At 40.9% G+C, this 12,623-nt stretch overlaps 1 protein-coding gene across 1 annotated transcript in view; it reads right to left on the bottom strand.

Moving 5' to 3' along the window:
• Positions 1–12,623, bottom strand: part of bace2 (beta-secretase 2) — a 66,884-nt gene that overhangs the window by 41,484 nt on the left and 12,777 nt on the right. The window contains exon 2 of the mRNA XM_084323207.1: positions 6,510–6,598. Within this exon, the coding sequence (XP_084179333.1) occupies positions 6,510–6,598 (89 nt within the window). The remainder of the gene's footprint in view (positions 1–6,509; positions 6,599–12,623) is intronic.

Here is a 12,623-nt window from a genome sequence, read left to right as displayed (position 1 = left end):
GTACTTTTCGGACTATAAGCCGCGGCTTTTTTCCCCATTTTTCGACCCTGCGGCTTATATAACGGTGCGGCTTATATGTGGACAAAACCCGAAAATTTAAATATTGCTTTTTTTACTGCATTGAAATGTTATTTATCTGGTCCCTTATTTGCTAAACTTAATACAACTTGTAAATGAGTTAATGTTATTTGTCCGACAGTATTGTGTCCCAATGGGAGTCATTCTCTGTAGAGGTGGGAACTTAAAGCTCAATATAAGAACGGCCATGCACCACCACTCACAGAATCGAGAAAGAGCAATCAATCTGTCAATCCTTTCCGTGTCCGGGCCGGGTGAGGTTTCCCGTGTTGAGTCAAATTAAGCCGCAGGCTCCACTCCTTACATATGGTAATTAAACATTAAAACACATGCGGCTTATAGTCCAGTGCGGCTTATATATGTACACATCATTCAATTTAGCTGCTGCGGCTTATAGTCAGGTGCGGCTTATAGTGCGAAAAGTACGGTAGTCTACTTTGAAAAAAGACTACCATGTGTAGACCTACTTTGAAATAAAACACAGAAAAGGAGAAAAAACACTGGCATCTGTAGACCTACTTTGAAATAAAACCCTGAACTATGCAGCTCTATTAGAGTCCTTCCCTTATTTGTGGAAAATCTATAAAATAAAAAGTAAATTTTTCGTTGTTCGCAAATTTCGCACCACATATCAGGCATACAGGTAAGCCTGCATCGTTAGTCGTGAAAGCAAATTAATCTGTCCACGCTGAATTAAACCCTCTATTTTCCTCAGATTTTCCTTTTTTTGGATTTATCCATGGTTAGCTTACTGGGGGGTCGGAAACGCAAGATTAGCCACTTGCAGACGGCAGGGAGAGGCGCGGGGTGTGACGTACTGTATATTTTAGTTGATGAAATATTTTTGTTGACTAAATATCTTAGTTGATGAAATATTTTTTCATTTCAGTGTCACAGTATGAAATCGATCTCCAAAATAAGAAAAAAGCAATAAAAAAAGATAATAATAATGGTATTTAATTTTTATTAAATTTTTGGGCCAGGGAGCCGCAGCTGATTGGCTAAAGAGCCGCATGCGTCAGATAGGACAATGTGCAACCTCAGTATTACAAAATATACCAAACATGTTCATAAAACAATAGAACGGAAAGGGGGAGGGAGAAAGAGGAGGCAGAGAATAACCACACTTCTATATAAGTACTTGTGTCGTCAATTTACAAAAGGCAATCGAAATTTGTCTTTTTGCATATCCCACCTAGTTACACAAACACACTTGTGTATTATATCAGAGAGGTCAGAACGCAGGGTACTTCTGGAGCAAGATGAGGGTTCAGTGCCTTGCTCAAGGGCACATTTTAGGCACATATGGTGGGCACTGTATATATGCAATACCAGCCACCCTTCAGCATCAGCTCACAGCTGGAATACGCCTCACTGACAGTGCTGGGGATCGAACCATCAACCGGCCACTTAACCTCTAGGGCGGCTATCCTGTGTATAGTCACGGTATGGGAAATCATACCACATTTTGTAATTTCAATGAATTTCCTTTCAATGTCGTCGCCATTTGGCTGCATGAATTAAATCAGTTTAAAAGACTGTTCACTAGAGCTAGGCAGATACAGTAGATGGTCCACTGGTATCAGTCGATATAATCAGCCAATATTAGACGGCACGGTGGTGTAGTGGTTAACCTCACAGCTAGAAGGTCCTGGGTTCGATTCCCGCTTGGGGACCAGGTTGCCATGGTGGGGCATCTCCTGGGCCTTTCTGTGTAGAGTTTGCATGTTCTTCCCGTGCTCGCAAGGATCCCCCCCCCAATAAGATAAACCCAATGGAAAAACATGCAGACCAGATCGCTAACGCTGTCACGTCGTGAAGACGGACAGGAGCACTTGGATTGGTCCCCTGGCAGGGCCCACGCGCCCATGTCTGCTCCCGGCTACCCTTGGGGGGTGAAGGACAATGAGATGGGAAAAGTGCAGATATATAATATATCATATTATTTCATCTGTGACTAAGTGCATGTGTGTGTGTGTTCCTGTGAGTCTCCCATCTTGCATGCGTGTGTTAATCTGCATGACAAAGACTTATTATTATTAGCCTTTTATCAATTTCTGCTGGCCAAAAAATAAACAATAAAATAACTTTTTCACTATTCAAATTAATCACAACAATAGCTAAATAAATGCACAACCCTATGGCAAGTTAAAACAGAGATCCATGCTTTTGTTCTAATAGAACATCTATTTTCTATTGTTGCTTGAAATACTTGTCAATATGTGAGGCTATTTAGTTGTCAGATAAGAAATTACTTTAATTATAAAACAATTCAATTAGTTTAAGGTACAAAATATGCTTTTAGTTCAATGTTAACCCTTTTTTCCTAATTAACACTTTAATCGCCGATGACGTGTTTAGACGTCATTCCTCGCCATGCTCATTCTGCCGAAGACGCCGTTACTCGTCTTTCAAAAATCTGTGATCGAAATCATATTTCTCCTCCGGGGACCTGAGATGTACAGCTGAGCTCCACTAAATTCTCTAGCGGTTCAAGAGCGCCATCTGGTGGCCGATCGGCAGATCGCCAACAGGAAGTGACTCGTCAAACAGAAAGTGCTCATCCATATTTCGTCCGGGGACTCGCGATCATTAGCAGGACTCTATCTCAACACACTGGATAATCAATCGCTCGCCCTAACTCAATAAACAACGTTATTTGGACGTATATAGTATTATACAACCTGGAAATGGTTCATCAGGATCAACATCCCATAATCGAAAACTGTCTACTCCACGCTGATCGTCCAACGGCGCGAGGAAGATACGGTGAGTTTCAACGTTATTTTCTAACGTATTCTATACTAACTGATCTGATGATCATATGACCCACACTAGATGAATGGTATAACGTTGCCCACGGAATTATAAGCGCCCCCTCGCCCATCCGGTCAATATCAGATGATACGTAGTAACTTCTAGAAGTACCTCCAGTTGAAATTTTTCATCTGGCACCGATCGCTACCAAACTGTATTTGATCATCAATATAATGCATTTGGGGCTATAAATCAAGTTCTGAAGAAAGCTGCAGAAAACGATAAAAACATACTTATACTTTAGACCAGTGGTCACCAACCTTTTTAAGCCCAAGATCATTTTTTTTTTTTGGTGAAGGCAAGATCTACCGATTGAAGCGTTGAGAGAAAAAGACAGCCAAGATTGTACTTTAAACGAAATGACTTTTATTTGCCTGTATTCTAATTACATGCAATGCTTTGGTCCAACATTAAAACGTCAAAGTAGAACCATTATGTACTTTCTCAGTCAGTGCTAAGTGTAGTCATCTTATGCAGCATCACTTTTCACATCAAAACAAAAGTAGAACTGTAATGTGGACTTTCTCATATTATTAACATTGACAAACATATTTACAATTAGCATTTTATAAAGTAGAACTGTAATGTGTACTTTCTCAGTCAGTGCTAAGTGCAGTCAGTGCTAAGTGCAGCATCACTTTTCACATCAGAACAAAAGTAGAACTGTAATGTGGACTCTCTTATATTATTAACATTGACAAACATATTTACAATTAGCATTTTATAAAGTAGAACTGTAATGTGTACTTTCTCAGTCAGTGCTAAGTGCAGCATCATTTTCACATCAAAACAAAAGTAGAACTGTATGTGTACTTTCTCAGTCAGTGCTAAGTGCAGCATCACTTTTCACATCAAAACAAAGGTAGAACTGTAATGTGGACTCTCAGGGTAAGATCTAAAAAAAGAAGAAAAAAAAACACGTTTTTTTTTTTTAATTTTAAATTTTCATGGAAAGATCTACAGGGACAGTCTCAAAGATCGACCAGTCGATCAAGATCGACGGGTTGGTGACCACTGCTTTAGACCATATTTTAGTATGAATATGTGAATGAAAAAGTATATAGTTGCTACACCCTGAACAATGGATATAGGACATTGAATGGGCCATAATAATGTCAATTTAGCAATAGAATTTAAAAAGTTATAGCCCTGCAAAGAAGGGGAACTTCTCCATAGACAAATAGAGCTGGCTAGGGATGGTAAATTATGAATTTAACCATGGCGATCAAAGTGTTAAGGAAATTTCATTTGTAAAATTAGTTTCGTTTGGCGCCCCCAAAATTGGCCATTTTAGTTTTTGTTTTTGAGGACTGCATACTTTTTTTGCAAACCAAAATACTATACTTTATACTGAAGGAATCCTTGTTTTTCAATGTGTATATAATGTAAATATCTGGAGATGACAGCATCTGCTATTAGATCTCAGATGAGGAGGACAGTATTTAGTGGTGTGTGTTTTCAAGTTAGACTGGGAAGCCACAGGGTAATAGATCCATGGGCTCCGAGGTTGTCGGCAGGTTGTTAACATCAACACCTGATAAGCACTGGTGGGGGGAGGTTTGGTCAGAGTTATGGGGAGAGTTCGACATCGATAGAAGAGGACGTTTAGTGTGTTAAAGGTGACTAGCCGTTGCCATGGTAGCATGTCACATAGTAATGAGAAGAGGGGGCGGGCCCGTTGCTAGGGGGAGAATGTTATGAGAGGTGAGTACCTTCCGGGGTAAGTTAGATTGAGACACGACGCAGAGGCAAGCAGGCGCGTTGATCAAAGACTTTGAAAGGATCCCTCCTCCCCTCACGGGGAGGAAGGGAATATGCCACGTCATCGCTAGCTTCGGCTAACGGGAGGTTTTGGCTGACGACGAGGCCTCAGAACCATTGGACTAATAGCAGAAGAGACGGTAGAGAATAATGAATTCAGTTTTTCTTCAAAGACTGTTCAAGGACATTACAGAATGGGTTACATCTTGTAAGAAGCTATGTTTATGAAAATAAACATCAGGAAAGAGATCACGTTGCCAGTGTCGAATTCTTCTGATTACGAATGTACCAGCGGGGTTGATAGTGTGAGACAGCTAATGAGATAACCGAGTATGAAACAAACACAACGCAGATTGGGGAGGAAAGGCACGGAGCAGCAGGTGACGAGTGGATTAAATGATCAAAGGCTAGAAACACTGTTATCTTTCAATACTTATAGCACATGCATGAGCCTGGTCTCTTTTGAAAGATGGCATCCTGAAGTTTCTGATACAATAAAGAAAACTCACTTTTAGTGCTAATGAAATAGGTCTGACCTTGAGTTGTAGAAAAACTTTTTCTGTAATAATAATAATAATAATAAATAATAATTCATTTAACTTATATAGCGCTTCTCAATAACCCGAAGTCGCTGACAATAGTCGGGAGCAAAAGTAAAAACAAAGAAACAAAAGCAAAGAAACAAAAACAAAGAAACAACAAAGAAACAAAAACAAAAGGAACATGAGACCATGGGGGAACAGGGAAAACAGCATGATAGCACAAAAAGACTGGAGACAGACATCAATCAGGTTGGAGGGGGGGGGGTTTATGGGTGGGGGGGGGTTGAAGGCAAGGGAGAACAGGTGGGTTTTGAGGCGAGCTTTGAAGGTGGAGAGTGTAGGGGAGTCTCTGATGGACTGGGGGAGGGGGTTCCAGAGTCGGGGTGCAGTACGAGAGAAGGCCCGATCTCCAAAGTTTTTAAGCTTGGATGTCGGGACAGTGAGGGAGGCAGTGGAGGAGGACCGGAGGGAACGGGTGGGGCGGTAGGGAAGAAGGAGATCAGTCAGGTAGGGGGGGGCCAGGCTGTGGAGGGCTTTGAAGGTGAGGAGTAGTGTTTTAAAGTTTATGCGGTCACGGTGTAGTAGTTAGTAGTCCAGAAGTAGTATTTCCAAAAACATTGGTATGGCTAAAAAGATACTCTGGGTCCAGACAGCCTGAAGTCTCTTGTAGTACATGTCCAAATTTCATAAAAATCTGTTCATAAATGAGTGATTAGAAGCGGTTTTGGTAAAAGGTGAGAGGGCTCAGAAAACTATTTTCTCATGCATTCGACGGAGAATTCTCTTCCCGTTTTGGCTTGTGACTTTTCACCTAGATCCATAATTCGCTCATTCCCACGTGGGTACGATTGGAAAGCCCTACTCATTGGTTACAACCCTGTCCAATCATTTTTGAGATTGCCAAATGATTGACGGAGGTAGAGGCTCGAGAGTCGGGAGTGGTATTTGAATTTTTTTTAAGTCTGCCGTGTACTTCGGTGCACGCCTCACATATCGGAATGTAACTCGGATTTTGTCACCTGAAACGGCGATCGACAAACAACAAATAGGGCTTTAATTAGATATTTATTGTATTAAAGAATATGCACACCCGAGCCGCTTGAGGTCGCCAAAGTGCCGGTGGGCAAATCGTCCTCAAGAGGACCCACATGTGGGCCTAGCATGTTAAAGAGGTTTTAAAGAGAAGTACATCGGCTGATATAACGGTACCTATTGGTTATCAGAAGATTAAGCTCTCAAAATATCACAATCTGACCCAAAACCCGGCTATCCGTCTAGCCCTGCTATTCCCAGAGAGTCACGGCCACTCACCGTGCCCTGTTGAAGTAGTGCGTAATGAAGGGGTGCGGAGCCGCTGCTACAGCAAAGTTACTGCTACCTGTGTCCACCAGGATGTTCACCTGCAACACACAAGGCAACGCTCGCTCAGTCACTGAGATGACCGCCAATAACAACACTTAACACTTTATAAATCACTCAGAATAAATATCCACCCTGAAATAGAAGTCACATACAGTATATTATGTCTGTAATATTATACAGCTCAGTTTCAAATGTGTGAATATGAGCAGGTCTCTAGCCTAGCTTACCAAACATTTATGGAAACAAGAAGACAAAATACCAATTTCCTCTGTGTGTGTTCAGTAGAAGGCTATCTGGCTGCAAGCTAGCCTAGCTTAGCACAAATTAATGGAAGTGGATAGACCACTAGCCTAGCTTAAAACTCTGGGAGAGGTGTTTTTTGCCAACAACTAGGCTAGTGGTCCGTATCCACTTCCATTCATTTGTGCTAAGCTAGGCTAGCTTGCAGCCAAATAGCCCTCTACTGAACGCACAGAGAAGAAATTGGTATTCATCTTCTTGTCTGACTCTGGAGAAGATGGTAAGCACATTTCCCATAATGTTGGCGTGTTGCTTTAAGGTGAACAACAGAGAACAAAGACTAATCCTAGAGCTGCTCCATACATGGTGAATAGTAGATAATAATAGACACTGACAGTAGTCATGGTGATTTTACTGGGTTATACCGGTATGTATATTTTATGATTCAGTGCTGTAAAAAAGAATACAACTTTAAAAGCGTGTTTACAGCTTAAACAGAAATTCTATGAGCCCACTAAGTCGGCCACCAATACCAAATTGATCGTCAATGGACCAAAAGTGTAACTTTTCCAAATTCAAGTCTTTGAGCTCTGATTTCCTGCTCAGGGAGACACGTTTATAGATATGTTTACAGATGTTGACTGAACTGTCCAAGATCACTGGAATAGCACCATGTAAATTCTGTTGTATTTTCCCTTAAGATTAGATCTCTGAATTTCAAAGACTGTAAAGAAATAAGAAAGATAGATGGAGCCTGAATGTTAGAGATGTGGGCGTGTGTGGCTGGATGGATGCCTGTTTAAATCCCCAGACCAGTCTGGAAATCTTGTTGTGGGAAGTAGGGCTGGGCGATATGGCCTCTAAATGATATCGCGATATGTTTTGGCCATATCACGATATATATCGCAATATTTTGACATTTCCTCTAAAAGCACTTAAAAAATGCTTGCTTTAACCCTTTGATGCATAGTCACGCCAATATGATGATTATAATAGTCCCTGCAACATATGTTTGCATTATTAAACCATGAAGATGCTTTAAAAAAATTATTAAATGAAAATGTACTAAGAGTAGTCTACTGACACACTAATTAAATGTATTTATTTAGAGTTTTATATAAAAACTCTTGGGTGCCTAAGACTTTTGCACAGTACTGTGTTTTCTATCCACTTTAGCCAAACGCACACACATATATATATATATACTAGGGCTGACCCATATTTGTTGATTAGTCGACTAATCGGTCGAAAGGAGCCGTAGTCGACTGGCCAACCTCTTAGTAAAAAAAAAAAAAATAAATTATTATCATTCTTTTCAAAAGAAAAGAGGCCTAGAAGCGTGGCTAACGCTAATGGCACGCATAACGGAGGCTAACTGCCTACGAAAACAGGCACAGAGGCACTGAAAGAGGATTTCACCCATCTAATGAACACACTAGACAAATATCAAGATGTATCCATCAGTGGACCAATTGCATGCTTTTGCAGAGGACAAGAAGCCTTCAGTCGACTCCTTCAGACATTAAGCACCCCCCACAGCCCAAATGGAATGATAACATTTTTTTTTAATTAAAAAACAAACAAAAAAACAATAGTCGACTAACGTCAAATTTTGGCCAATCATAGTCGACCATCCAAATCCTTAGTCGGGGACAGCCCTAATACACACACTACTGTGAGAAAATAATAATCACACACAAAGGGATAATGGCTTATATAGCAGACTTAATGATTTTAGAATATTACAGATAATGAAATTAAATGTTTATATCATCAACTATCCAATTAGTATTAGTATGAGAGAGAGCGCGCGAGAGAGCCAGCCGCACTCCCCCCCCCCCCCCCCCGGGTTTTGTTTTAGGTTTGCGTTTTGAGCGTATAAGCTGCCGTAGGCGATGATGTCCAGTGAAGAATATTCATGGAGTCAAGGGAAGCCAGGCTTCCCCAAAAATATGAACAGTAAAAAATAAAAATATTTTTATATATATATATATATATATATATATACCTATACCTATATTTTGTATTTTATTTTTTTATTCTTTTTTAAACAAACATATAAACAAACATGACAACACACGATAAGATATACAAGCATTAATTGTCAGGGCACATCCAATGGGATCACCTTTTGGTTAGTTGTTTTATATAAGATATACCCATAATACCTGTTATCTAAAAAAAAAAACTACATACATATGCTCAGCTCGAACCCCCCCCTCCCGGACCCCACCTTGAGAAGTACCTCCACTATCCCTCGCACCTAACCAGACACTACCATTATAAGCTAGCTTTTATTCTCTCCACCACTTCTAACCACATTGACATTTTGGATTCATTGAGACCCAGAATTCTTGCTGTAGATATTTCATGGTAAATTACATCGAGATATGTCAGAAACCAAACTTTACGGCACATTTTTTCCGGTTGAAACCAGCGTGATGCGATCAGCTTTTTGGCTACTGTGATACCCGATAAAACCAATCTCTTTAGCTGTGGATTCACTGCAAACTCAAAAACATCATTCAACAGCAATACCGAGGGGTGTACAGGTATATTCCAAGATACGAGTTTTGATATTTGTTGGGTCACATCTTTCCAGAATGCCTTAACTGGTGAGCAGTCCCAATACATGTGCATAAATGTCCCTTCGTCCCCATTTGTACATTGGGTGCATTTGGAATCTTGTTTGAGCCCCATTCGGCACAGTCTTATAGGAGTCAAGTATGTCCTGTGAATATAGTTAAGATTGATTTGTTGATGATCCGGGTTCCTTGATGTAAGTCGGACATTTGCCCAGGCTCCTTGCCAATCAAAGTCATTTTCCAGGTCTGGTATATCCCTCCTCCAGACAGAGTCAAGTTGGAGGGTTTCATACGAGGACGTTAGTAATTGATGATAAAATTCTGAAACAAAACCTCTCGATGTCTCTCTTGAGTAGAAGAATTTGTGGTATCTGTGGTGTTCAATTGGTCTGTCTAATGGAACACCGTGAGACTTCAAACATAGCTCTAACTGTTTGTGAAAAAGCCATGTGGACTTGGTGAGATTAAATTTTTTGCGTATTTCTTTATCACTACAAAAACCCTGTTTGTTAAAAATATCCCCTAATGAGTGTATGCCTTGCTCTTCCCATATAGGGAATCTTATAGGTCGTTTTCCAATTAAGAGAGCATTGTTATTGAATAAGGGAGTATGATTGTGCCATTCTTGTGGGTTAGGATTTTTTTTTTGTGATTCACGCCATATCCGGATCGCATGAGTAATTATGGGGCCAAATTTTCGTTCACAGTGCTTGATTGGTAGTTTAGTGTATGCTATGTCCTTCAGTCTATGTGGGGCTACTATGTTTCTTCTATTTTTCTCCAAGATGCTAATGCTTGGGAGTCAAACCATGTTGTCAATGGACTTAATGAGTACGCCTTAAAATATAGGAAAAAATCTGGAAATGCCATGCCACCATCTGCTTTATTTCTCTGTGCGGTGGATCTTTTTATACGTGGTGGTTTGTTATTCCAAATAAATTTGTATGTGGAGGAGTGTAATCTTTTCCAGTAACCCTCTGGAGGGGGTAACGGTAGCATTGAACAGAAGAAGTTGATTTTAGGTAGTACATCCATCTTAACTATTGATATCCGTGCTTGTACTGTGTTCTTAAGTTTTGCCCATCTATCAAGGTCGTCTTTGATTTTGTTTTGGATTTTTGTGTAGTTGTGCTTCACCGTTTGTCTTATGGTAGGGAATATTTCCACTCCCAAGCATCTGAAATGTTTTACCATCGGTATCTGTCCTGGGAGGGTTGTATCTTTTTTTGCAGGGGTGTTAAGTGGAAGGAAAGCCGACTTCGGCCAATTTATCTTAAATCCCGATAAATCACCAAAGTCCTCAATCAACTTGAGCAGATGAGGCAATGTGGTGTTGGGGTTTTTCATGAACAATATTACATCGTCCGCATATAAACAAATTTTTTGTTGTGTGCCCTTGATTACGATAGGTTCTATGGATTGGGATTGTCTTATATATTGTGCTAACGGCTCTAATGATAGATTGAACAGACCGGGACTAAGAGGACAACCCTGTCTGGCAGAGCGTGATACCGGAAATATTTCAGAGATGATTGTGCCTGTTATAATCATGGCCGATGGGTATAATACTTTAATCATATCGATGAATCCTTTTCCTAACCCCATCCTTTCTAGCACTGCCCACAGATACGACCATTCCAGCCTGTCAAAGGCCTTCATAGCATCCAGGGACAGCATCGCCTTAGGTATGGTGTCCTCTTTGTCGGCATCAAGTACGTGCAGTATACGTCTTATGTTCTCAGTGATCAGGCGGCCTCCTATGAAGCCAGTTTGGTCCGGGTGAACTAAAGACGTCATATGCTTTTGTAATCTGATGGCTAATACCTTAGAGTACAGTTTGATATCTGTTCCGAGGAGGCTTACAGGTCTATAACTACCGCACTCGTTGGGTATACTATACCTATATATAGTTTACAATAATAATAAAAAATCACTATTTTTCATCTCTGTGTTATATATTTTATTTTTTATTTTCTCCCTCTTCTCCTTCTCCTTCTCACTCTCTATAACACTGTCAGACTCACTGAGGCAGGCTGGCACTCTGTGCTCACTGCAGCTCAGGCAGAATAGAGAACATTTGCAGAGGGGGGAGGTGTCTTTTTCTAGCGTGGACTCCACAACAAATTATTAGCCAATAAGATTTGAGCTTAATAAAGGGGTTCCCACACATTAACACGGGGCAGTCTGACAGCGAAGTAGTCTAGCATCTTCAAATTTGCCGCTCTGGAGGCGGGCCAGTCCAGAACGTTTCCACCTGACGTCTACCTAACGTGACAAACAACGTCTGAACGTCATCCCCTCGCGGGCACGTTCGAATCCTCTAGTAGTACTAGTAGTATCAAACATTAGCACTTTATTAGCAACTTATTTTTCACCGGCGGGACATTTACTGAGGACCAGCACAGCACACCACTGTGGATATTATGATTTAACAAATCTATCTGTCCAGGAGGAGGACCACATTATTGGCCAGGTAAGCAGCCTAAGCAGTTTCTAACTAATGTTATCAGGCTCGCTTGGATGCTAACTACTAACGTTATCACTTATCAGGCTAGCTTGGATGCTAACTAACGTTATCAGGCTAGCTTGGATGCTAACTAACGTATCCAAGCTAGCTTGGTTGTAGCTGTTTGTGTTAAATAACGAGACAGCAAGCCAGGGGCTCGAATACGCAGTCACTTATTCCTCCATAGTAGCCAGGTTAATTCGCACCACCAAGTACTGCTTAAAAGCTAGCGGTGGGTCCAAAATATATCAGATATAAATTTCAAAAGGTACCCACTACCCAGCGTTCCATTAGGGTTTCACACACACAAGCGGCAGGGTTTGAAAGCTCGGCGTTGCTAATAAACATTTTAAATCATTTTTATAAACGAGTAAAAGAATCACTGAGCTATCACTAAAATATAGTCACTTTATTTGAAGAGTCAAAACTGTTGTCTTGGCTTTGTTTTGTTCATAGTAGTAACGCCGCCGAGCCATACTGTACATGTTGACTGCTTGGTTTGACTGGCCGCCGAGCCATACTGTACATGTTGACTGCTTGGTTTGACTGGCCGCCGAGCCATACTGTAGTGTACATGTTGACTGCTTGGTTTGACTGGCCGCCGAGCCATACTGTACATGTTGACTGCTTGGTTTGACTGGCCGCCGAGCCATACTGTAAATGTTGACTGCTTGGTTTGACTGGCCGCAGAGCCATACTGTACATGGTGACTGCTTGGTTTGACTGGCCGCC

The sequence above is a fragment of the Notolepis coatsorum genome (assembly GCF_963971535.1).
Source record: "Notolepis coatsorum genome assembly, chromosome: 1".
In the NCBI taxonomy this organism is placed as follows: domain Eukaryota; kingdom Metazoa; phylum Chordata; class Actinopteri; order Aulopiformes; family Paralepididae; genus Notolepis; species Notolepis coatsorum.
Note: the sequence above shows the minus strand (reverse complement) of the source record. Positions and strands in the feature narration are given on the sequence as shown.